The 22,460-nt window shown below is 40.6% G+C and overlaps 1 protein-coding gene across 5 annotated transcripts in view; it reads right to left on the bottom strand.

The window, feature by feature from the left end:
• Positions 1-2,487: 2,487 nt before the first annotated feature.
• Positions 2,488-22,460, bottom strand: part of SPSB4 (splA/ryanodine receptor domain and SOCS box containing 4) — a 185,027-nt gene continuing 165,054 nt past the window's right edge. For all 5 annotated transcript variants that reach the window (XM_063339901.1, XM_063339903.1, XM_063339904.1 and 2 more), the window contains one exon: positions 2,488-3,766. In XM_063339901.1, coding sequence (XP_063195971.1) covers positions 3,639-3,766 — 128 coding nt within the window. In that variant the 3' untranslated portion in view covers positions 2,488-3,638. The remainder of the gene's footprint in view (positions 3,767-22,460) is intronic.

Here is a 22,460-nt window from a genome sequence, read left to right as displayed (position 1 = left end):
TTTAGGTGTTATAAAACGACAGCTTTAGTAAATCTAAAAACTAAGAGTGTCACTGAGGTTATAGCACTTGCAAATCGTGATCACAACAGCAGCACCTCTGGGTGGACAAATCAAGCCCCCTCCCTCACAAAAGCTGCAGAAGGATGAATACTGTGAAAATAATGAAGAGAAGCTATGATGCATGAATCCACAAGTCTTAACCACAGTTCTAACAGAAGGGATTCTGCACCTTCAATACTTCCTAGGAAGGGGCCATATTAGAGATCAAAATCCCAAAGAGTAGGTGAAACACTTTCTATTGCAACCTACTAATCAGCACGCACCCATCACAAAGGTTGTGATTTGGCTGCAGCTCCCAGGCATGTGGCCTTTTCCTTTAAATACTACAATAAAGACTCATGTGTTTTGCTTCAAGGAGTTTCTATTAGCCTGAGTTTACCAGCCATGGGAACACTGCCAGATTACATCTAGAAAAGCCAGAGTCCTTTTGCTCAGACACAGGGACACAAAGGCTGAAAACCGTCACATCTATTGTCTGTGTTTCTTCGTGTGTTGAAAGCCAAAAGTGGCTGGAATCTAAAAATACAGATGCAATAAAGATCTTACTGCAAGCCACGTAGTAGTACAGCTTTGCAGTAAGCAATCATCCTCTCTGTTAGATATGCCTGGGAGTGGACTTCTGGGTAGGTATCTTGCTGCATTTAGGCTTCCAGGATAGAGAGAGTGAGAAGTTCCAACTGCATTGGTTGAAGAATGATCATAACTTAGTGTTTGACCTCTCTTTTGGGCAAAAGCCAATGCATTGCCACCTTGTAAATTATTGCTCAATTCACTCCTGAAGCAGACAGTAAACAATCTGCAATTCCGGTAAAGCGAGCCTTGAGAATCGATGTGAGGAACACACCACCCAGGCTAGAGTTCAGCAACGGAGAGGAGACTCTTGTTTTGGTACATTTTGGGAGGAGGTCCTCAGGCTACTTGCTTAGTCTCAATGCTCGACTTATTCTTAGCAATGCAGACAGGCACTCTGGTTTCCCTATAAGCCCTCTTGGAAGAGAATCTATTTGCAAAGGGATGGTTAACAGAACACTGAAGTATCCTTAATACCCTCCATGGTACATTTTCCTTACAAGACTTCTGTGGACCAAGAAAACTGTATCAAAAAGACCTTGACCCTTGAAAACAGGGCCCTAATCCCACACGAAGGGGTGTGTCTACCACCCACAGCATCACAACACATAATTCAGGAACAGTAAAAAGAATAAAACTATCATTCCTGTAAAACTAGCACTCCAGGAAGCCAGCTAACTATTAGAAAAAATGTTTGAAAGTTAAAATGAGGACGTTTGGTTTAGAGGAATCATCACAGAAGGGGCACCAACTGAAATTCCAATCCAACTGTAAATAATTACAGGTAATTAACGTACAGAGGACCCTGCATCATTAATTTGTCTCATGATATCAGTTCCCACTTTACTGTCCCATTAAAAAGTTGTCAGCCTGGGTCAAGCTAAAGAACAGAGAATTCAACACCTAACAGTTGTGTTACTGCAGTTATTCAAAGGAACATGAAGTCCAGTTACGCACAGTAAAACACTGGTTTCAGGAAATGCTTACCTAACACGGACTTCAGCCGTGGAAAAATAAGGTCTACGGGGATTACTATGCCACTCCTGAACAGCTGCTTACCTTGCTTATGAAAGATGACTTGACACAGCTATATTTTCCCTTTTGGATGAGTTATTATATATTTATATCTGCTTCTTTCTATGTACCTATTGAGAAAAAAAGTTTAAATTAAACAAAGCAAATGGGAAAAGTAAGAGAAACCGATCACAGCTGTAATTCTTCCCCTTTGCAAGGCTAAAGTAAGGAACACGGTATGTACCTTTCACCTTAAGTGAAAGAAAGCCCAAAAGTAAGTTGATGTTGAAGAAGCATCAACTTACATAGTTAAGCCCAGAGAAGGAAATACTTGTAATTTAATTTTTGATGTCCCTGTGTTACCGTGCCCCTGTTGCTTCCACTCTTGCTCGTGCTGTTGGATCTCGTTTATCTCATGTTTCTCTTTTCTGACTGAAACTGTAATTCTGTTCCTTGAGGTGACTAAGAGAGGGGCAACCATCTGCGGTTCGGTGGGTTTGCCTGTATCATCAGCGCACAGTGGTCAAACTTCAACCTCCCTCAAAAGCATGGAGTCTCAAAGCGCAATTTCGCACAAAACTGAGGTTTTGTTTAGAGGAATCTGTCCAGAATTGCATTAAAAGCAGCAGTACAGCTAGATTCAGAGTGAGTGGGACAAATCAGGAGCAGGACATGACATTGCCTGCGATGTCTCTCGCACGTGAACCCAGAGCAGCAATTCCGAAGTGCTGAACAGAAACATTTGCAATGCTGCGGGAGGAACTGAACTTCACCTCTGTACACAGCGCTACGTTACTTAACACTTCATCAAAGGAGACATGACTTTTATTTTGGACAGTAGACTTTATTAGAAATTTTCTCCTCATTCATCAGTAAATTCACATTAAAATATGCTGAAGGCAGCTCAGTCTAAACATTTGACATCCTGCCAAAACAACAACTTCCAGTTTAAAAACTAGATAACTGATCAGGCAGATAACTTGAAACATGTAAGAAATGCAAATAGAAAGCAGCATCTTAAAAAATGGGACGAGCCTGAAAAATTAATACATTTCAGGTGGAGTTGGGGAAAAAAACAAAATCAGCCACCCCAAGATGGGAAACAGTTAAATGAGAACTCCACAGACTCTAAACAGATAAATAAACATTATAACCACACATACATTAAAAAGAGAACCAAGTACTTAGAGTTCATACCACATAAAAATTATAAATTTGTTCAAATAAAAAAGTGACAAGCTTTCTAAAATACGAATATCCTAAATCCTTGGGATAGCGAACACTTTGTTATAAACTGCAGAACTTTGGAGGGACTAGATTTGGTCTTGAAAACAACGGACTGTATCTTACTGTTACCATCTCCAAAAACTGATCTTCCTGACACATAAACCAGGTTTTTCCTCTCGTGTTTCCAAATCACATACTCTTCTTCTAGACAATAATCTGCTTTTCTAAACGTTAGAACTTTTAGATATTATAGGCCTGATTACACTGAGTGCTGAGCACTCAAAGCTCTCAGCAACTCTGGATACCAAAAGTAAGGTTTAAATATTTTTCAAAAGTTTATTGTCAAGATTTTTCCTTTGCTGATTTATTTTTATCTATTGGGGTGAGGTGTAGAAGAGAGAGAAAAAAAAAAATCATATTATTGAAGAATGCTCTGTTCTGCGTGACTGGATCTTGCAGTTCAGATTTTCTATTGGCATTTACTAGAGGCAACAATGATAAACCAATATATGAGAGATGAGAATAATGGCCTTCAGGACTGTAAACACAACAGGCAACAAATACACAAATCTCGATCAAATCAATGTTTTCACATTCTTTAGTAGTCCCCCACAGTGATCTGCTTTCACTGGTTCAGAAAAAAAATATATATTAAAAATTAAATAACACTTAAGTGTCCATCACGAAGATTTATATTTTGCTGTAAACAATTTTCTGCCATTTGCATTGATGTAGTCCAATGTGAGGCCAGAGGTTTCTAAGATGTCTTATTGGTACTGTAAATAATTTTTCAGAGACAGAGGCAAAGGTAGAATTTCTATATCATGCAGGCGGTCTCTGCCAAGAGCAAAACGAATTGATCTTCGGCACAAGTCCATTAAAGGCAGGGGTTCCGCTGAAAAAATAGAAGAAAAGAAAGAGTTACTTTTCCAGCATCTCCATTTACAGGCAATGTTTTATTTATTAACACAGATTCTGTATTGTATCAAACAGTCATAAAGATAGCAATGGTAATGTGAAAAACCTGACAACCGCGAGGCAATTAAGATAATCAATAGAAGCACAGACAGAATTCTACGCATTTCACCCATAGTAAGTGACTTCGAAGTTTCAGGCTGAGCTTCCTTATCTGTAAGGCTTAATGTAATGATCCAAAACCACTCTTCAGGTTTACCAAGCTGCGGCATAAGAAGTTATTACTTCTAAGAAGATTTCTAACAAGACAAGGAGCTGCTACTCTGTTTATAACACAACATCTGTCACGTCCTGTTAACGTGAACCACACTGGTGACGCCTGACCTTTACATACCAGTTCCTTCTGCGTCTTAGGAACTGGGAATGGTACTTAAGGGTAACTAAACTTCTCACAAACACTGCTTTTCCTGCAACACTCCTTTAGTCTTTCTTTCTAGGAAGGTCACTGGAAGCACAAAACTAAACAAAACACCCTCAAAAATCTACAGGAAATGTAACCTTTTCGTCCATGAACGAATTAGGGGAGGAGGATTCAGCTGAGCAGAAGGTAGGGTGTGTGTTCTCGTATGTATATACACAAACACCCCCCAAATATGCAAACAACATCCGTAGATACCCTTAGTTTAATTTAATAGAAGTGAATTAAGTAACTGTCAGAAATGCCTGATAGCACTTAAGATTGGAGACCCAAAGACAGTGATCTGCAGCATCTCAAACCATCTCACCCCCATATCCATCCTGGCCTGCACGACTCGCACAGAATTGCAGCGGCAGCATAGAATTTCCGTCTAATGGTAGTAAGAATGACCTCTGCGATTGCAGAGCTTGCAATGGAAATCTTCTTGCAGCAGGAACTGGAATAAAGTCTTTAACCAGTTACAGCCATCTTCAAGAACAACTTCAACCAGATGGAGTTGGCAGCACATGTTGGTTAAAAGGAGTAAGACCTTAAAAGACTACAGGAAACTCTTCCTCTTAATGGGATAAAATAGTAGTAGCCTTTAAAAACTTACCAGTACTTTCAAGTGAAGAAAAAAAAAAAAGTCGTGCCTATATTATAGTAATAACTTTTTGTAAACTTGACAGATTACCTGTAAATGCTCAACATTGTACAGCACTCAGTGGTTTTATCAAGAGTTCTTTTGTGCGCCACATGTAGATTTACACAAAGTATGTTAATCTACCAATCCTTTAGCTGACATTATTTTAAAACCTACTTGAAAAAAGTCATTACAAAGCACAAAATATCCAATTTAAGGATTGGTTTTATATGCTCTAATTGTCTGCTCTGGTGACACACCACTGACTTAGTGGATTTTCCATCATTTATCCTAGCACAACATTTTATTTGCGTAGTCCACAGTTCACATGGTGTTTCCCAAAAGCGTCTAGGGAAAAAGCTTAGAAAGCATTCTGTTGTACGCTGGAAGACTAAAAAGCTTATTTAACTTTATAACCACTTCAGTGCCTCAGATATGGAGTCTACTTCTCCTTAAAAATCGACTTAATCTATAATTTTGTCTATTGAAAGTTTAAAACAATTAGACCCCTCACGTTCCAGTAATAAAGTAACATTTTCTATACATCAGTGATGTTAGTTTTTATTTTTACATACCAGAATCATGAACGTTAAAACTTATGGGATGAAGCTGTAAAATTCATTAACCAAGATTAATAAGTAGGAGCAAAAATAGCTCCTGAGTTCCAGGCCACAGAACACAACACATCTTACAAGTCCTTACACCATAAACAACAATTTTCTGAGTATCTTCCCAGAATCTCTGAGGTCCCATTAAGAAGACGTAAAATGAAGAGTAAGAGCATTTAAAGCCATTAACTGACCGTGTGGTCTCTTTTTTCCCTGAGACAAAGGAATACATAAAACGTAGCCATCTGTGCAGCCAGGCACAGAGTTAATGCTAAACTTCAAAACACAATTGAAGGAAAGGTTAAAATATTTTTCAAGCTTGAAATGGTAAATGAATGTCTCCTGTCTCACTTCTACAGGGAATTTTCAAATGCTAAAGAAAATGCCCCCAAGTGTTTGCAACAGCTGCTAAATTATACACACTGAATGTGGTTTTGAAACTTGAAAATTTAACTATATTCTTTTTATTCTCCTTTCTATCCAACAGCAGTTCAAACACACAACAAAATTAGGACAGCTTTGTCCTACAATACTAAAGAAAAGTTATGTTTTCCGGCATGCTGGCTGTAAGAACTTGAGGAAAAATTGTCATAATAGCATTTTAAGTAAAAACTTTTTACAGCTGTGAATAGTCTTAAATGATCAAAAATTTAGTTCGGGAAAAGAAATAATCTTGGTTTTCAGAATAGTTTATGGAATCAATGTAAAACTGTTTAAAATTAAAGACCAACAATTTTGGGGCCGCCTAACTCAACAGAACCATTATTAAACATTTGGTATGCACCTTACTGCAAGCACCCTCCCACCCATCACATCTCATGTTTTTACTACGTATTTCACAGAAGAGGATCATTTGGAAAAAAGTTTGGGTTTTAAGAAGCACAAGTTAGGTTCTGAACGTGGTGCGAGTTCTTGGGGGGGGAGGGAGGGCAGGGGCATTTGTATTATTACAGGGAAGAGGCAGAAGAAAGCCTGCATAAAGATTGTGCAGACTTTGGCTCCTGCGCTCCACAAGCAGCGCTCCGGCTCTGGCATCTGGGTGATCCCTGCCCTGAGGCTGAGCAGACAGACTCGGCCACACATCCTTCTCCAGCACGCCAGGCCCCGGGCCAGACGGGTGCCACCATGTCCCCGGCAGGTCCCCCGCCTTGGGAACTGGCAGAGCAAGGGCACGGCAGAGTGCCGCTGCCCTGCAGGCTAGACATAAGCGAGTCGTAATTTCAGAGATGGTTTAACATCCACCAGGTGCCAGTGTCTGGCGTACGGCCTGGCTGCCAATATCTGGCGTTCCCGCTGGGTGCCAAGCCCAGGCTCCAGTGGTTCACTGGTTGCGAGGCGTTTCCCGCACTGGAGCTCGGTGAGAGGGAATTGGGATGATGATAGCTCAGCACAGCGCAGCACGCCGGTGAGGAAACGGACCGCTGCAAAGTAACTTTTGGGAAGGAAAGGAAAATTTCGACCATCCGGAGTATATACTGCACCCTGCCTAAAATACACACACAGACTTGATGTATCCAAAACCCTCAACGGCACATTCAAATGTTCAAAATGCTATTTCCAAAATGCTATTTCCATTTCAAATCATATAAATAATGCTGAGAAGAGAATATTCTAATAATGCAAGAGATGGGAAGATGAATATTCTGTAGCCACGTGGTTGGCTGGTATGTTTGGCTACTGAAAAAGTCTTCCACAACATTAAATACTTACCTTTGAAAAACTTTTAAATTCAGGGATATTAACTGATTGTCAGAACTTCTGAACTTAGTATACCTAATATGCATTATAAGTGTTGTATTTTTAGAATAACCCACAACACAATGGAACTGGAGCATTCAAGTCCCCCCAGAAGAACATAAACCAGACATTTCGCCAAAGTTATGTGAACTCCAGTAATGTTCTTGCCATTAGAAAAGGGAGGAATGAATTGCTGAGCTGGAATGCAAAATTGTAAAGAAAACACGATTCACAAGAATGGCTCTTTGTATTAAATTCCCAACCAGGCTAAGAAATTCAGAGCGAGACACTCCAGGGCAAGGGAGCAAGCTCCGCACAGGAAACCCAGCACTTCCTCTCGGGCTCCAGCGGAACGCAGAGAGAAAAGCGCGGCTATGGCTTGTTGGGTAACACACCACCGGGCCTCGGGCAGCTCCCGCCACCTTCCCGAACGCACTTTAAGGAATCAGCTTCTCATTTAAAGTTTACTATGAAACCTCTTCACCCAAAGGTAGCTCCTCACAACTGACACCTTACAGAAAACTATTTTTCAAGAGGAAAAAAAAGCAGTGAGAAAAATAATACTGCTTAATTTATATGTCAGAGTTTAATTCCCGTGTCTCCCAATTTTGTACCAGTAGTTTACAAAAAGGCCCAATTAAAAAAAAAAGGAACAAAAACAAACACACATACACACACAAAACCAAACAGAAAACCACAACAGCTAAGAAACAGCCCTTTGCTTCCCCTCCTTCCCAGAGGCGTATCTGCAACAGACCTGACGTGGGTCACACCTGGACACCCAGGAGCTGGGGACAAGGCCCAGCAGCAGCAGCTCTTCTCACCCAAATGGTGTGCAAAATAGCTTAAATAGCCGTTTAATATAATAGCTAATAGCTTAAAAATAGCTTAAATAGCTATTCAATAACTTAAATTAAATTAAATAAATAAAAGGAGCTACTTAGCTATTAATAACACCAAATGGCTGTGTTTATATATCCAGATATATTCGTTCTGATGGTATCCCTGACATTTTAAGGACGAAGGCAAAGAAACGTTTGTAACTAGGAAGAACTACATGCTTGTGAGGATTCCTCCAATAAATACGCATCTGCGATAGCAATTTGCACATCATTAGCAGCTGAAAAGTTCATTTAGTTTTGGCAACCTGTAGTTATTTAACAATCTGGCACTCCAACAAGACTGCCTCATCTTTGTAAACAGGCTTTTATAGTTGAGATACTATAGTCATTTAGCATCCAATAACACTAAATGTTATTAACTGCAATGTTACATAAGGCTCATACAAAAGAGCAGCTTTTAGCACACAACAGTTATTTGCCAAATACTCGATTTTAAAAGACATTTTTAAAGCTCTAACAGCACATAACGTTCATGGCTTTCATTAATCTGTGAAGAATATATTTTTATCTCATTTTATAAAAACAGAGTTGTCTGGGGGAAAAAAATCCACAATCAAAGCAAAATTAAAGCTGGCTAAAAAACAAGGAAGTTTTTGTGAGAATCGTCATCAACAAAGATTGTGAACCTTTTTTTTTTAGTTATTTTATAGGTCTACATAAGATACCAAATTAACTTCCATTTTGATATTTTCGGCCTTGAACTTATTAAAAAGCACTTATATTCAGTGATTCATGATACTGTTTCCAACCGCTCTAAGGCAGCTGTAAAGTCAGATTTAGTAAATCAATCAATAAATAAAAAATTACAGAGTTAGGAGAGAGAGAGGCAATCGTACGGTATTAACTAAGTGGATGACACCTCCCCAGTCCTATCTCTGCTGGGCTAACCACAGCAGGTCACTAATGAGGACACGGTGGCACAACCTTCTTGCCCCAGCATGCCCATCCCAGAGGAGCCAGGTGAAGCTGCACCGCCTCAAGAACGGGAAAGTAAGTCAAAAGTCAAATGTGCCTGAGTGCGCACAGAGGAGTCTTGGAAAGTAGGAAAATGCATCTCTTCGCATCCTAATTAGGCGTAAGGTTTTCTATACATGTTACACACTTGGTATTGCCCAGTGCCCCTTTCTGCCCTCTCCTCTTTGCCACCAGTAAGTCAGCATGACCCAGGTTCCTGCCCTGCACTGCTTTTCACTGCTCAATTTTCATCTCGTACTTGGCCAAGATCAACAATCATCATCATCATCTTTAGACGGATGATGTCCCCAAAAGATTAACCCTTCATCACGGAAAGGGGATCCAATACAGACACAAGATGACACTCTTAGACTGCCCCTGTTCTGGTGGGCCTCCCATAAACGAGGTGGGATGGGAAAGCTCTCTCCATGGCTTGTCACCACTCTGCTACCTGATGGCTACCTGTTCCGATGGACAATCCTCTGTCCGCCATCAGGGCACCTGCGTGCCCACCATACTCCAAACTGCAGCATGTTTTTTTAAATCCTGTTTCTTGAATTTTCCCCCTTCCTCCAGGTATTGAAACACCTGCTAAGGGGTAACGTGGCCTAAGTGTTTCCATTAGGGTGATTTAGGGTATACAGAAATTTGTAACTACCATTTAATTATCACATACAATGAACAAATATATGTAAGCCAGGAGTTTTCCTTCCAACCTTTCTGCCAAAGCCTAATTATTGTTTTAATTTTACGTGGTACAGGCCAAATTCTTTCCCCCCACATAATACAGTACATAAGTACACCCCCTGTGACATATTTATGGCTTCCCTGATGCAACTGATGGAAAATTTGAGTCATGTTCCTTAAATGGCACAACCTCGAGAAAGGAAATTGCAAATAATATATTAAAGAACACAGGCTACGACCAGTCATAAAAAATGCTAATAAATCTCCTAACAGCAATGAAAATTCAGTCAAAGGATAACAGGATAAAAGAAATCACTTATCTGTTTTTCCCACAGATGTCTTTAAGCTCCGCAGCCTAACCCAGCTTCCTGTAAACAAAGCGCCTTAAAACATCACCTCTTAATTACAGCTCAGGTGATCTGGAGGAATCACCACTCTAAATGAATTCTGATCTGTCAAAAGAGCATTGCCATTTTTCCCTAACTCCCACGTTTATCTACCCAGGAGCACGGGGCTCTGGCAGGCTACTACCAAACTTACGTTGGCAGTGCAGAAGCCGGGTGCTACACGGCCCCACGCTCCCCAGATGCTCTTACGGTGGGCAGAGCACACGCAACGCCCTCCTTCAGCCCCTCCGGCATTGCCCTCCCAGCCATGCGGCTCCTTCACGTACAGCTGGAAGCCATCGCGCTCGCTTCTTCAAAAGCAGACCGGGTGGCAGATGGCGAGATTATTTTTTTTGGTTATCAGTCAAGGCTGATAAACGGCTGCTGTCTCCAGCAGTTGTCTACTAGGACAAATAAAGCTTTACGTAGTACCACATCAGCACCTTGCCTTTAGCAGACAGGGTGGGGAAGCAAAAACACAACAATAACACAAACACCCTCCCTGTATGCGGGCTAACCCACATCCCACAAAAATTTGGTGCTCGGAATGAAGTATGTTAAAGGGAGGAGGGAAGGCAAGAAAGCCTGAATAGAGGGAAGGACTCAGGGGTAAACCTCCCTCCTCCTCCTCCTCTCTATGTCTTGTGCTGGGCAGGGGGGATTGTTTTACAGATACCTCTGGCTTTTAAGTGTTAAAAGCAGTTCAGCACAGTTTAGAACTTCAGCCATCGTTTCGCAGAATTAAGCTGAAAAAGCAGCAATGAACAAGCAGATATTCTGCAGCATCATTTGTTTTCAGTTAATGCTCTCCAGCTGTGCTTTCTTGAGAGGAAAAGAGTTGAAAAGCAGAACAGAATGAAAACAAACCGAAACCAATCCCAAAAGCCAGTGGCCTCCTGTTAGGGGTTCGATAAAGAATCTGCCATTTGAGCACAAGTATGTGTCTCCTTGCAATTTCTTTTTTGCGTTTCATTGTTTGCAATCTCCTATGAAGACGACACAAGACTTAGACAACTGGTCCTGACTCATTATCACCACAGCACATGCCTAAATCCAATGAATTCGACACAGGCTTAAAATTTATTCTTAAATATTTCAATTTAGTAGACTTAAGCACACACCTAAGCACAGTTTTTGAATTATTTGGTTACAGGAGTTTTCTTCTAAGAAAAGTAATGTGTCTGTGTACGTTTGTAGGAAGGCTGTATATAGAAAGCCATATACACATATATCTGTAGAAACCCTCTTCCGAGAGGCTCAATGCGCTCTACAGTTCTTACCCTCTGGGTGGGTTTATGATCCACCTAAAAAGGGCTCTAGATCAAGCACATTTAATATGCAGAACAGGAGCAACACTAAGTCTGGCCCAGGCCAAATCTACAAGCAAACTTCACTGCGGAAACTTTCCTGAAAACCCTCATCTTCTGAATTACAACAGCTAATTTAAATCTACATATGCATTATAATAATTCAATTTCTAATAACAAAATAGTAGCCACAGGTACGATTCACATTTGAAAACATTTTAACACACTATTTCTTCAGTCTACAGATTACTAAATTGTACTACTCTACATAATTCAGAAGCTGCAAAACACAGCCAGATAATAATGAATTTTACCAGCAAACAAGTGGCTTTTTTAAAAAGGGAGCAAAGCGCTGTAACACGCTGCGGTTGTTACAGCTAGAGAGATTTGCTGCCGGAGAGTGAGAATGGCCCCCACTTCCCTTCTGAAAGAGGAAGCGCGCGTATGATTCCCTCAAAATGCAAATAGGAAGGATGAGCTGGAAAGATTTGCTTTCTGGCCTTGATTTGCTTTTCTTCAAACACTTCCTCAAAATACCCATCAAATACTTCCACTAAGCAACTCTTTGCTTTGTTCTTGAACACAGCAGGAAGGTAAATTGAGACAGTTACTTCAGTGATGATCTAAATGTTCTGTAGTAGAAAAGACACCTAACATAACTACATGCTCTTTAAAACGAACAAACAAACACAACGAACTGCTTGACGTTAGAGATGAGCCTAAGCTACGACTATTGGCTCCTTAGTTCCTCCCAGCTCAAACTTCCCCAAATTTAGCATGTTGGGAACGAGGATTTGGCTTAGATTAATCTCTAACATATACTTTATAGCTTTTACTCTTAAAAACACATTTATCACCATTAAATTCAGCTTGTGTGCCAGGCCATAAAGAGGGAAGTTAAAATATATCAAGGTGAGAGAAGATTAAAGCTTGGATGAGAATTTCACTGAGTAGATGCACTGGAGTTCAAAGACAATGTTGTTCAGGGGTTATGGACAGATTTATAGGCAAAGTAATAACTGAGAAAGTTGAAGGAAAGTTCAGGTTTCAAGGATGAGCCACTGCAGACAACTATTGCAACAGGAGATCACACACTGCAAACAGTGTGCAACGTGATACTGAGGTATGATGAAACAGTTTCTCGCGTTTTATCTCTTCATGACATGTGCTTCAGAAACGGGCAAATAAAACACCCACGCCAAGTACACACCTATAACATCCTTTATGGCTGTGAACAAGCCTTAATTGTTGGGGGGTGGATGGGGGTGGGGGGAGTGGGATTAGAAAGAGATTTTAGGTGAATCTTTGCCTATCCCTCAATTTATTGGCACATTTCTGCCTTAATAGTATTACAGCAGATGATGAGATTTCTTGGTGGTAAACCTAATCATGCAGATTAAAATATTCTAAAATTCAAAATTGTAAGTTTCACAGCTGTTCTTAAGCACAATTTTTATTTTGTGTTAAGCTAATCAAATACATGAGAGAGGGAGAGACAGAGAATGAATGAGAGAGATGCACGCAGAAAGACAAAACGTTGGAACTACGTGCTGATGCAGGCGGGTACCTGGCTGCCTGACAGCCCCACCTGCCCTTCTCCCACTAGCCTATTTTATCTACCTGTTATATTTTGTATGATGTATTTAGTGTGGGGGACGACTCAAATAAGACATGCTCATTCAAGATTTCCATTGCTTGCAACTCATGTATTCTCAGTGGGAACCTATCATAGTAGTTTTCTGTATGGATGTTTAGTATCACACTAAATAATACATTTATTTACTCTAGTTAGCAATTACATTGATTTAAAGCATCTTCTACACCACATTGCACCACGTTGGAGCTTTCTTTAAAGTTTCACTGTATTGACAGGGCAACAGAACTGACGACTCTCCTGCTTAAATTAATACAATTTGTGCTGAGCTCTTTAGGACAATAAATATTTCACTACATTCTTCGTATCATTGTTACATGACATTTTCTCAACTGCTTCAATTTAAATTACCCGGAGGCTCCAACATATGCAGATTTCCTCAAGCCAAGTGAAAAAATGGCAGCAGTGTCATTTAAATTTTAATGCAATTGTATACAAGCTAATGTTCTCTAGGGGAGATCCGCAAACAACAGACCTGACTCATCGCTTTGTGACTCTAGTTTTGATATTAATAGAATTACACTGGAATAAATTTGGAGCAATAAAGTTGCAATTAGGCTCAATATAATGAATTTGTTCCCATTAGTTTAGTAATATTTATATTTTCAATTTCTTGAAAGTGATTTTTTCAAGTGCCATAATCTTTATCAGCAGAAAATGGGTACTGGAGACGACCTGAATTATTTTCATACAGAATTTAGGTTTCGTCATCGTTCCTTGTATACAAACACAGCTGATGCTCTCTGAAGATATTTCTAAAGCGTTCATTTTGAACTGTCGCTCTCGGATCACAGGTAGAGCACACAGGGCCGCCTTTACTCACCATTGCTCAGCTCTTCTCACACAAGCTCCTGTTACCATCTTTTAACCTTGGCAAAGCTCTGTCTGAAACGTCACACTGCTCTGCCACCGCCTATAACCGGCACTCCTGGCATGTTGTCTTACAAATGGCCTGGTCATTTTGTGAGAAATAGAGTGTGGAAAGATGATTTCCATATTATGCATTCCCACACCCACTGTACGTGATGTGTCATCATGCCCTGAGCCTCTGGAGCACCAGCATAAAGCCCACTGAGGGGAGAGGAGAGGTGAGGGGGTAGGTGGGCTGGGGAGAGTGGTTTGCCATTAAAGTGACTTTTCCTGTTCCTGGGTGAATGTGGGGATCCAACATGATGATAAACATTAAAACTCACAAATAAAAAAACTGGAATTTCACATGGGATTACTAGAATCTGATCGCTAACTTGAGTTTTGCTCATACTGAACTTTTTCACCCCCAGGGCAGCATCGCTGGGCAAAATTTTCCTGTACGTGGTCCTACTGGACACATGGAGAGCAGGAGCCCTCTCTGAGCTGTCTTCTCTGGCCTGAACAGCTGAAAGGGGAGGTGGCAGTTGTGGTGGAACCTGCTGCCAGTCTCCATCAATCCATCATCCTACTCCTCACGACACTCCTTAATATATTTGGAGAACTAGGCCTGCAGCAGCATACCACTCACGGCTTCTTCCCTGTCCTCCTCCAGCCCTCCGGCTAACACATTTTCTCCGGACCTCTCAAACTACACATGACGACTTTTCCCACAATGGGGCTCACTCGCTGTTCCGATGAATTCAGACCCAAAAAGGAGGACAGCAAGGAGCAATCAAGGGGGCTTTTACCCCAGCCCTCTCCTCCTCACACACCTCCCAGCTTCACGCTTGGTCCTTCTGTCCTCATGCTTTGTGTTATCTGCTTGTGGTTTTATGCCCACCATGTGCACTGGATGTCACTGATGTCAAACAAGACGAGGAGAAACCCAAGTGCAGCTGAACCACCGAGCAGCATGGCTGTGCTCTGGAAGGAACCATAAAACACCATGAAGGGGCTGGGTTATTCCTTCTCACTGGTTCATTACCAACTACGCTTTGTCCATCACCAGCCTTTTCCAGCTCCCTCGGCCCCCAGCTGCCAGCTGGCTAATGCAGTTGCACAGGTGTAAATGAAAGCATCATTTGACCTGCAGAAAAGCTATTACGAAGGAAGATTTATCTAGATTTTCAGATAGCAAAGTCAATCTGTAAGGCTGGCAATTAAAAAATTGCATCTGGGAACAACAAAGCAAAGCCGAGCAATTCACTCAGCTCTTTAATGTACTTGCACGCCTTATTTCTGTAGGCAAGGGAATCCCAACAACCCACTAATACAGCTGATTTAAAATAAAAAAAAAACAGCATGAAAGAAATTGAATATGTACGAAAATCCTTATAACAATTTCTACGTGTTCGTATTTTCAGACTCCTGAGGACATTCAGGTAGTAGCTTTATGCATTCAGCTCACTCCTGTATGTGTGCCTGTATATATAGGGGTGTGTGTATATGTATACACATATAAAGCACATACACACACAGACAAGAACATAAAAAGGTATGAATACGAGGGAAACATTTGAACCACCCTCTCCTTCCTATACACAGAGTTTACTTATTTATTTTAGTGGCAGTAACACACCGTGGAGTTTAGTAACACAAAATAGCTATTACTATTTGATTTTAGATTTAAACAAAGGCAAATAGACAAAAGAGATGAAGCTATGAGCTAGAATTAATATTATTCTACTTATATTAAGAACAATGCTGTGCTTAATAGGCACAGAAAAAATGTTTCTATAATTTTACAATTTGGACAGATGTACAATAATTGCTTAGTACAAAATATAAACTAATTTCAACATCGTTTTAGGTACAAGAGGATATATTTTCTTATCTGGGCACTGATAAACATGCAGGTTAAGGTTTTCAAGAATAAGTGAGTTTATGCAAGCCCATACTTCAATACCACAATAAATGATTTGATTCATTCCAGTGTCAAGCAGGCAGCAGGGCTTAGTGAAGGCAATACGGCCATTTCCAGTCAAAAAAAAGAGATGGCATTTTTTGTCAACTTTTTCTTTGATATTTATTTACAGCTTGGGATATGACAATTTCAAAACTACATATAAAGTTTTTTAACAGGAAGAATTGGGGGGGGGGTTTGGTTTTGGGTTTGTTTTTTTAATTGTTTTGGGTTTTTTTAATTAGTGGAATATCACTTTGATGCTAAAATTTTCATCATCTTTTAAGAGATCCTAGACGGCTTCTTTACTATCATCAGCCTGAACACTAATTTTTATCTTTTTCTTAATGTGATTATAAAAAATGAAAGAAAAAGGTGAGAGACAATTATCAACCCCATTTCACGCTTGTGTGGCATGTATAAACATAAATATTATTTTTTATATATATATATATATATAAAACTCCACTATGACTGCTTTCTTTTCAACCCAATCTTCTGACCTATTAAACCATTTAAGTATGTCTTATTTTCTCCTCTTATCAGCCATCTCCTTCCCGTTCTTCTGTGCTCCTACTCTTAAAGCAAAGAGTGTCACTCAGTGAACTGGGCTTTAAAAATGAAAAGCCCTTCTACCTGTGGGTCTGTAAACATCAGGCACCGTGGCATTTTGCTTTTTTTAACCTAAAATCTAGGTGACACTGGTGCAACAGATGAAATGCTAAATTATCAAAACAAATTCCTTAAGTCAGTACTTAATCCAAAGTACAAACCCCCAAAATATTAAAAGCACATTTGGAATTACACACAGCACAAAAGAATGCTTCCCACCAAATTCCTTCTGCTCCCTGTCGACTCAGCCCTTTTCACTCCACCAGCATTGTCAGCAAAGCCAAAGGGAGTTTTGCCAGAGTAAATACTGCTAAATGGGGTCCCCCATCCATAGATATTTCACTTTTCCCCTGTTGCCAAGTAATTTCTGATGTCAATCTGCCTGTAAAATGAAACGGAATATTTTTTTTCCAAGTATTCACAGTTTTGAGATCAACACTGACCACTTGGGCATAAAGAACATGCCTGTGCCACTTTGATGTCTTGGGTATTTCTTAACTAATGAAGTTAATCATGTAAGCAATGACTGAGTAAAAAGCTACACACAGCTTTCCAAAATCATCCTTCGTAAGGGTGGGAACAGCCACCCAGCCCAGACATTCAGGGCAGCGTTCAAGTTAACCCATCCTCTAAACCCATCGCATTAGTTAGTTGTTTACTTTGGTAAACTTTTATTCCCCTGTCCGGAAGGACAGATCAAGACCTTGTGCTTGTTTTAAATCTTATTCACCCATACATAGAATCAAACCCACAACCCCAGAGAACCCTGTAAGCAAGCACTAGGGGCAAGAAAACTTAAGAGTTTAGAGTAACCTGACCCACTCATGTATACCGTTCCCCAAAGTGCTAGTAACTTGTTTTGTATCTCCTTCTTGTCCTTTCAAAAATCAGAAAAACTTCTCCAAAAAGTAGGGTTAATAAATCAGGGAAGATGCTTTCCTTCAGAGTTGTCAGACAGAAGCAGTCGAACAATACCAAAGCAGAGACATGAAGACCAGGGCATCACACCAATGAGAAACGGACTGACTTTATCCTTCCAAGCACCTCCCAACTCAATCGACAAAGACAAAAGCAACTTGGGAGTGGTAAGCACCACACCGAGATCAGTGGGAAAATGTCAATGAACAAAGGAAAAAGAAAAAAAAAAGGCTTCTTTCCTTTTTCTGTGTTATGGTTTAGTGGTTTTGTTTTCAATACAAACCTTATACTTTACATCATCTCTGCTATTAATGACAAATTTGTATGTTGATGTAACGAATTCCATATTCTGAATGATATATTTTTATACTATATACTTTAATTTTATTTACTGATGCAAAACCAGAATTCTGGAGTTTGTATATTCATGATCCTGGTACAGATTGAAATACGCATTTCACTGTCCCAAAGGTAACTTTCCAGCTCAGTAAAAAAGGGTGAATGTTTTCATATGATTTGCTTTATTGATATACCTTCCAGAGACAAAAGCAGGACTATGTATTATTCATCACTGCCCTTCCCTTAGGTAGCATCAATTAAAATTGACCTTCCAGCATATTCTTTCCTTTAAAACATCAAAGCCACATGACAATTGTTGAAAACTTCTGGACCTCTCTCCCATACAGCTTTGAACAAGAACTTCCACGCTTCGGCAAAAGCACAGTTCATAGAGAGCAACTTGTGTCATCGCTTGAAGATCTCACAGAAGAGCAAGGGCCACCCTGCAGCAAAAGCAGACCACAGCCCTTGTGTTCGGATTTCCAGTATGGACTGGGACTCAGCACATCGCATTTGTGACCTTCCAGCACAATGTGAAGGTATTCCCCGTAAAAATGTTTCATCCACTTGTTTCTTAGATGCACCACATTTTTAAGAAGCCACGTGTGCATAATACTTCTCATTTCATCAAATTCATGCTCGGGATGATCCATATGGATTTAGCGTTTACCACTGACAGAAAAGGTCACAACATTTTGCCTGTTTTGCCAAAACGGTCTGTTCCTCCTCTGTGCTCAGCAGTAACAGCAGGGCTGAATCCTTGCTTTCAAATATGTAAAGCTCAATTAATTTTATGTGCATTTTTCCTTATGGGCTTTGGCCAATTTTGATGCAAGATTCAGCATGGTCCATTCAAACATGGATATCTCACAAAAACCCATTTCCTTTGAGGCTATTTAGAATATCTTAATAAAAACTCTTTTACTTTTGTGAAACAGTTTATTAAGACATCCTGGTTACGGAATTTTGTTAATGGAAAACCATTTTCAAGGAGTCTTGAAATAAGATTTTCCCAAATAATAGCGCATGGAATAAAAAAACCCCACAAATATAGAAAGTTCAAAAGGCGGAGTTGCCTGTTCATCACGAAACAAGAACATAGAACACACCAAAGTTGTCTTTATAGACAACCGCCACCCTCTGGTGACTACCGTATCTCTTTTGAAGGCCTGCTCTGAAATTTTATCTCTGCAAATTCTATTCCTAAAGGCTATTCACCTAACTTAAAAATATCTTTTTGACTCACAATAGCAAGGTATTTCCAATTGTTCACACTGAGATACTAATCTGCACGGACTTTTGCCTCGTTCCAGGTTTTGCCGTGCTCTTGGCAGCAGCGATGCAGTTCTCCGAGTTACTGGAGTTAAACCACGCCACTTCCCATCAGAATTTGGACCAAGCCCAGGACTTGCGGCTCCTCTTAGGATAGAGGCACCAGAGGGGAAAGGGAGAGGGGTTTTTTTTATCAGTAGTAACAAAACATTTAGAGAAAAAGGACTTTAGAGCAAGCTTACATGCATTTCTATCTTCCATACGTTCCGAACACTTAGTGACCCTCAGGTGCTGACGGCTCTCAACAGATTTCTGTGTTTCAGTGCTGTTCTTCCAAATACCTACTGCCTGTCTCATTCCTAAAAACGCATTTCAGAGTCAAAGTTCTGGGTTTCGGCATTTCTGTTCCATTGCCTATCCAGGTCAAAGCTGAGATTCAGAGAAAATGAAGACAATCACCACATAGAAAGTCCTTAGAGGGCAATGGCAAATGTATTTTTGGTTGAAAGGTAGCCACGCTGACACCTGCCACGCTTTGGCTTCCCTGCTTTCCCAAAACACGCCTCCTGGGCAACATGGTACATTAGACACACGATAATTACAATGACAAGGGCCACAAATACAGTGCTACTATACAGCAAAACCCATTGCAATACAGATGGAACACATCCATAATAAATTTCCAATCCATCACTAAAACTTTAGTATTGATGTCCAAACTAATTATATTTGTATGCACAAAGTTACCTAGAGGCCAGGAAGCAGGGAAGTTGAAGGAACGACACAGAATACAAAAGGTAAACAAACCAGAGGTTCTCTGAAGCCTCCGACACTTTCCAGGATCCCTGAAAACTGCCGCTCGCTCTGTGCAAGCTGCGCTCTGCAGACAGAACATAGTGCATGACTTCAATTCTGCAGAGCCTCGGTAAAGCTCTACCTACCGCAGCATTAAACCAGGTCTTTGCGAAGCTCTGCTCAAAAGAAGGTAAAACTAAGAGCTCTTATCAGAAACTCAAACAATAATGATTCCTTCAAGTGCCATAAACAATTCATGATGCTAAAAATTCAGTATTTTTTGAAAATGTAACAACTACATTGCCCCTCTGCATTTACCATTTATGAGAATTTAAAATATCACTTCAAAAACCTGCAGTTCACGGGGTAAGAGCAAAATAGTCCTGTCCATGCAATGCCAGAATGCTTTAAATCTTATGCGAGTCTTTAACCTTGGCTTTCAGAAACAAGAACATAAGTTTCCTGTTGCACCTACGTGACTCCATTCTCTCCGACAGAAAGAAGCTATTTATTACGGCCCAGCTGGAGGTCTCTGCAGCGCCGGGAGCCCCGTTGGCCAGCAGCGCCCTTCTCAGGCAGCTGGGGCTCCAGTCCCAAAAGCACCAGCCAACCTCAGCAGGTAAAGAGCACATGCTACATTTTTCACAGGGATGTGGTCCGCCATGTAAATGAGGTTGCTCTCTGAGCCTGCCTTCAGAAATCACTCTCAGGAACCCAGATCAGCCATTTCCTCCTTGAAATTTCTCATTCCCAGAAGGAAGGAGGAAAAAAAACCTAAGCCTCCCTAGCAGTAAGCATCTGCCAAGAAATCTTAAGTGTTCCCATCCAAACCCTCCTCCCTTTTCTTAAGCTTTCCATTTCTTGCTGTATTACAAATCACTCTGGGGAAATACCACAGACTCTGAACGTTTAAGTTATGTTCCTAAGTGGTAAACCATCAAGTTTCACTAGACTCTTTAAAATAAAATAGCGTAGTTTATCTGCAGAAGCAAGTTACATATTGCTTTTTCTATATTAATTATATGTTATCCGGATTAACGGCCATAGTAACAGGAAGCTAAACTAGCTCTTATTATGGAAGGCTGAAATACCTGAAACTGAACAAATATCACAAGGGTTGAACAAAGCTTTGGGGAATGCACCAAAATGCTATGCAAAGATCAGTTCGCATAGCTCCAAAATGGCTTGTCAAATAACAGCAAAATATTTTTTTAAATTTGAATATAAGAGCATCTGACCTATGGTCAGACAACAGGCAGTATCTTTGAAAATGCTGGAGCTCTAGTACAAGACAGCAGGTACACCTCCTCCCCCGCAAGAGCTTCTCCTACACATTCATCCTCCGATTTTGGCCTGTGAGTATTCATTCCTTTATTAACAGTCTCCTAATCAAATCTTTTGTTCCAGGAAGGTCATTGTAAGTTAAGAATAATGCATCAAAGTGCTTTCAAAGTATTTATAGAAAGATGTTGTAGAAAGGAAGGAACAGCATAAGTGCAACCGAGACTATGCATCACTAATGGAAGTTTGCACAGAAGCTGAGCCTTTTGAGAGGATGTCAGCCTGGGAGCAGAGTTCCTCAACCAGCAGAGACGCAAACAAACAGAAGTACCAGCCAGTGGTAAATGCTTTCACCTGGCGTCAACTGATGGACTGGTTTTCTTTACCACTAAAGGATGATTTACACATCCGATCGGCATCTCAGTTTCCTGTAAGTAGTGACAGAAATTCAGGAAATAACATGAAAGGCACAGGACAGTGCGTCATGTTCATTCAGGTCCAGCCATCATTTTATTTGCACTTCAGCAAATTTTCAGGTATCTAACTTTGGATATTAGATTTATAATGAAATAGCACGGAGGAGTCATTGCTCACATCCGTAGGGAGAATAAAATACAGCGTCATCAACTTAAACCTATGCATCTAACTAATAAACCGACATCAGAAAAAGAAATTATCACCTTGCATCACCTTAAGATTGTGGGTATCTGGTCTAAATGTCGAGGTTGCTTAGCCAAGGCCTACAAAACACTACAAAAATCGTAATTTCAACACTGTAAAAAGAACCACAATGGTTTTGGGGAATCTGGAGGCTTTGTGCATAACAAACCACTGCATACGTGAAAACATGGCAGTCACAGAGGACTTATTCCTGGCTCTGACACATCCCCTATGTGATGCCAGCCAAACCTCCTAGGTCACTGTTAAGGACTCAGCTCTGCTGCACGTGAGTACAGAGAGGAGCTGTGTTCATCGCCCCGCACAGCAACACCGAGCCATTTCTGAACTGACATACTTGTGTTGCACTTAGACCCGACATGTCCCGGGGGGGCCTTCTGCTTTGGAATTTAGAGGAAACGCTACATCATTTTGCTGTGCCTTAAAAGTGTTTTGTAAGAGAACATTTAGAGGTAGGCTTCTGTCCATGCCCTGTGTTGCAGCTGCTGAAGCAGCAAAGACTGCGCTCAAGAGGCTGAGCTAGGTGCAATGTTTGTCTTGCAATGGCTCATGCTTGGAATGAGCTGAACATGAGATGTGGTACAAACTGGCAGACAAGCCTGCTAAATACTGCATGTGCATAAGACAGGCCT

This window comes from Chroicocephalus ridibundus, chromosome 6 (genome assembly GCF_963924245.1).
Source record: "Chroicocephalus ridibundus chromosome 6, bChrRid1.1, whole genome shotgun sequence".
NCBI lineage: Eukaryota > Metazoa > Chordata > Aves > Charadriiformes > Laridae > Chroicocephalus > Chroicocephalus ridibundus.
The sequence above is the reverse complement of the archived record's forward strand: the minus strand, read 5'-3'. Positions and strand labels throughout refer to the sequence as shown.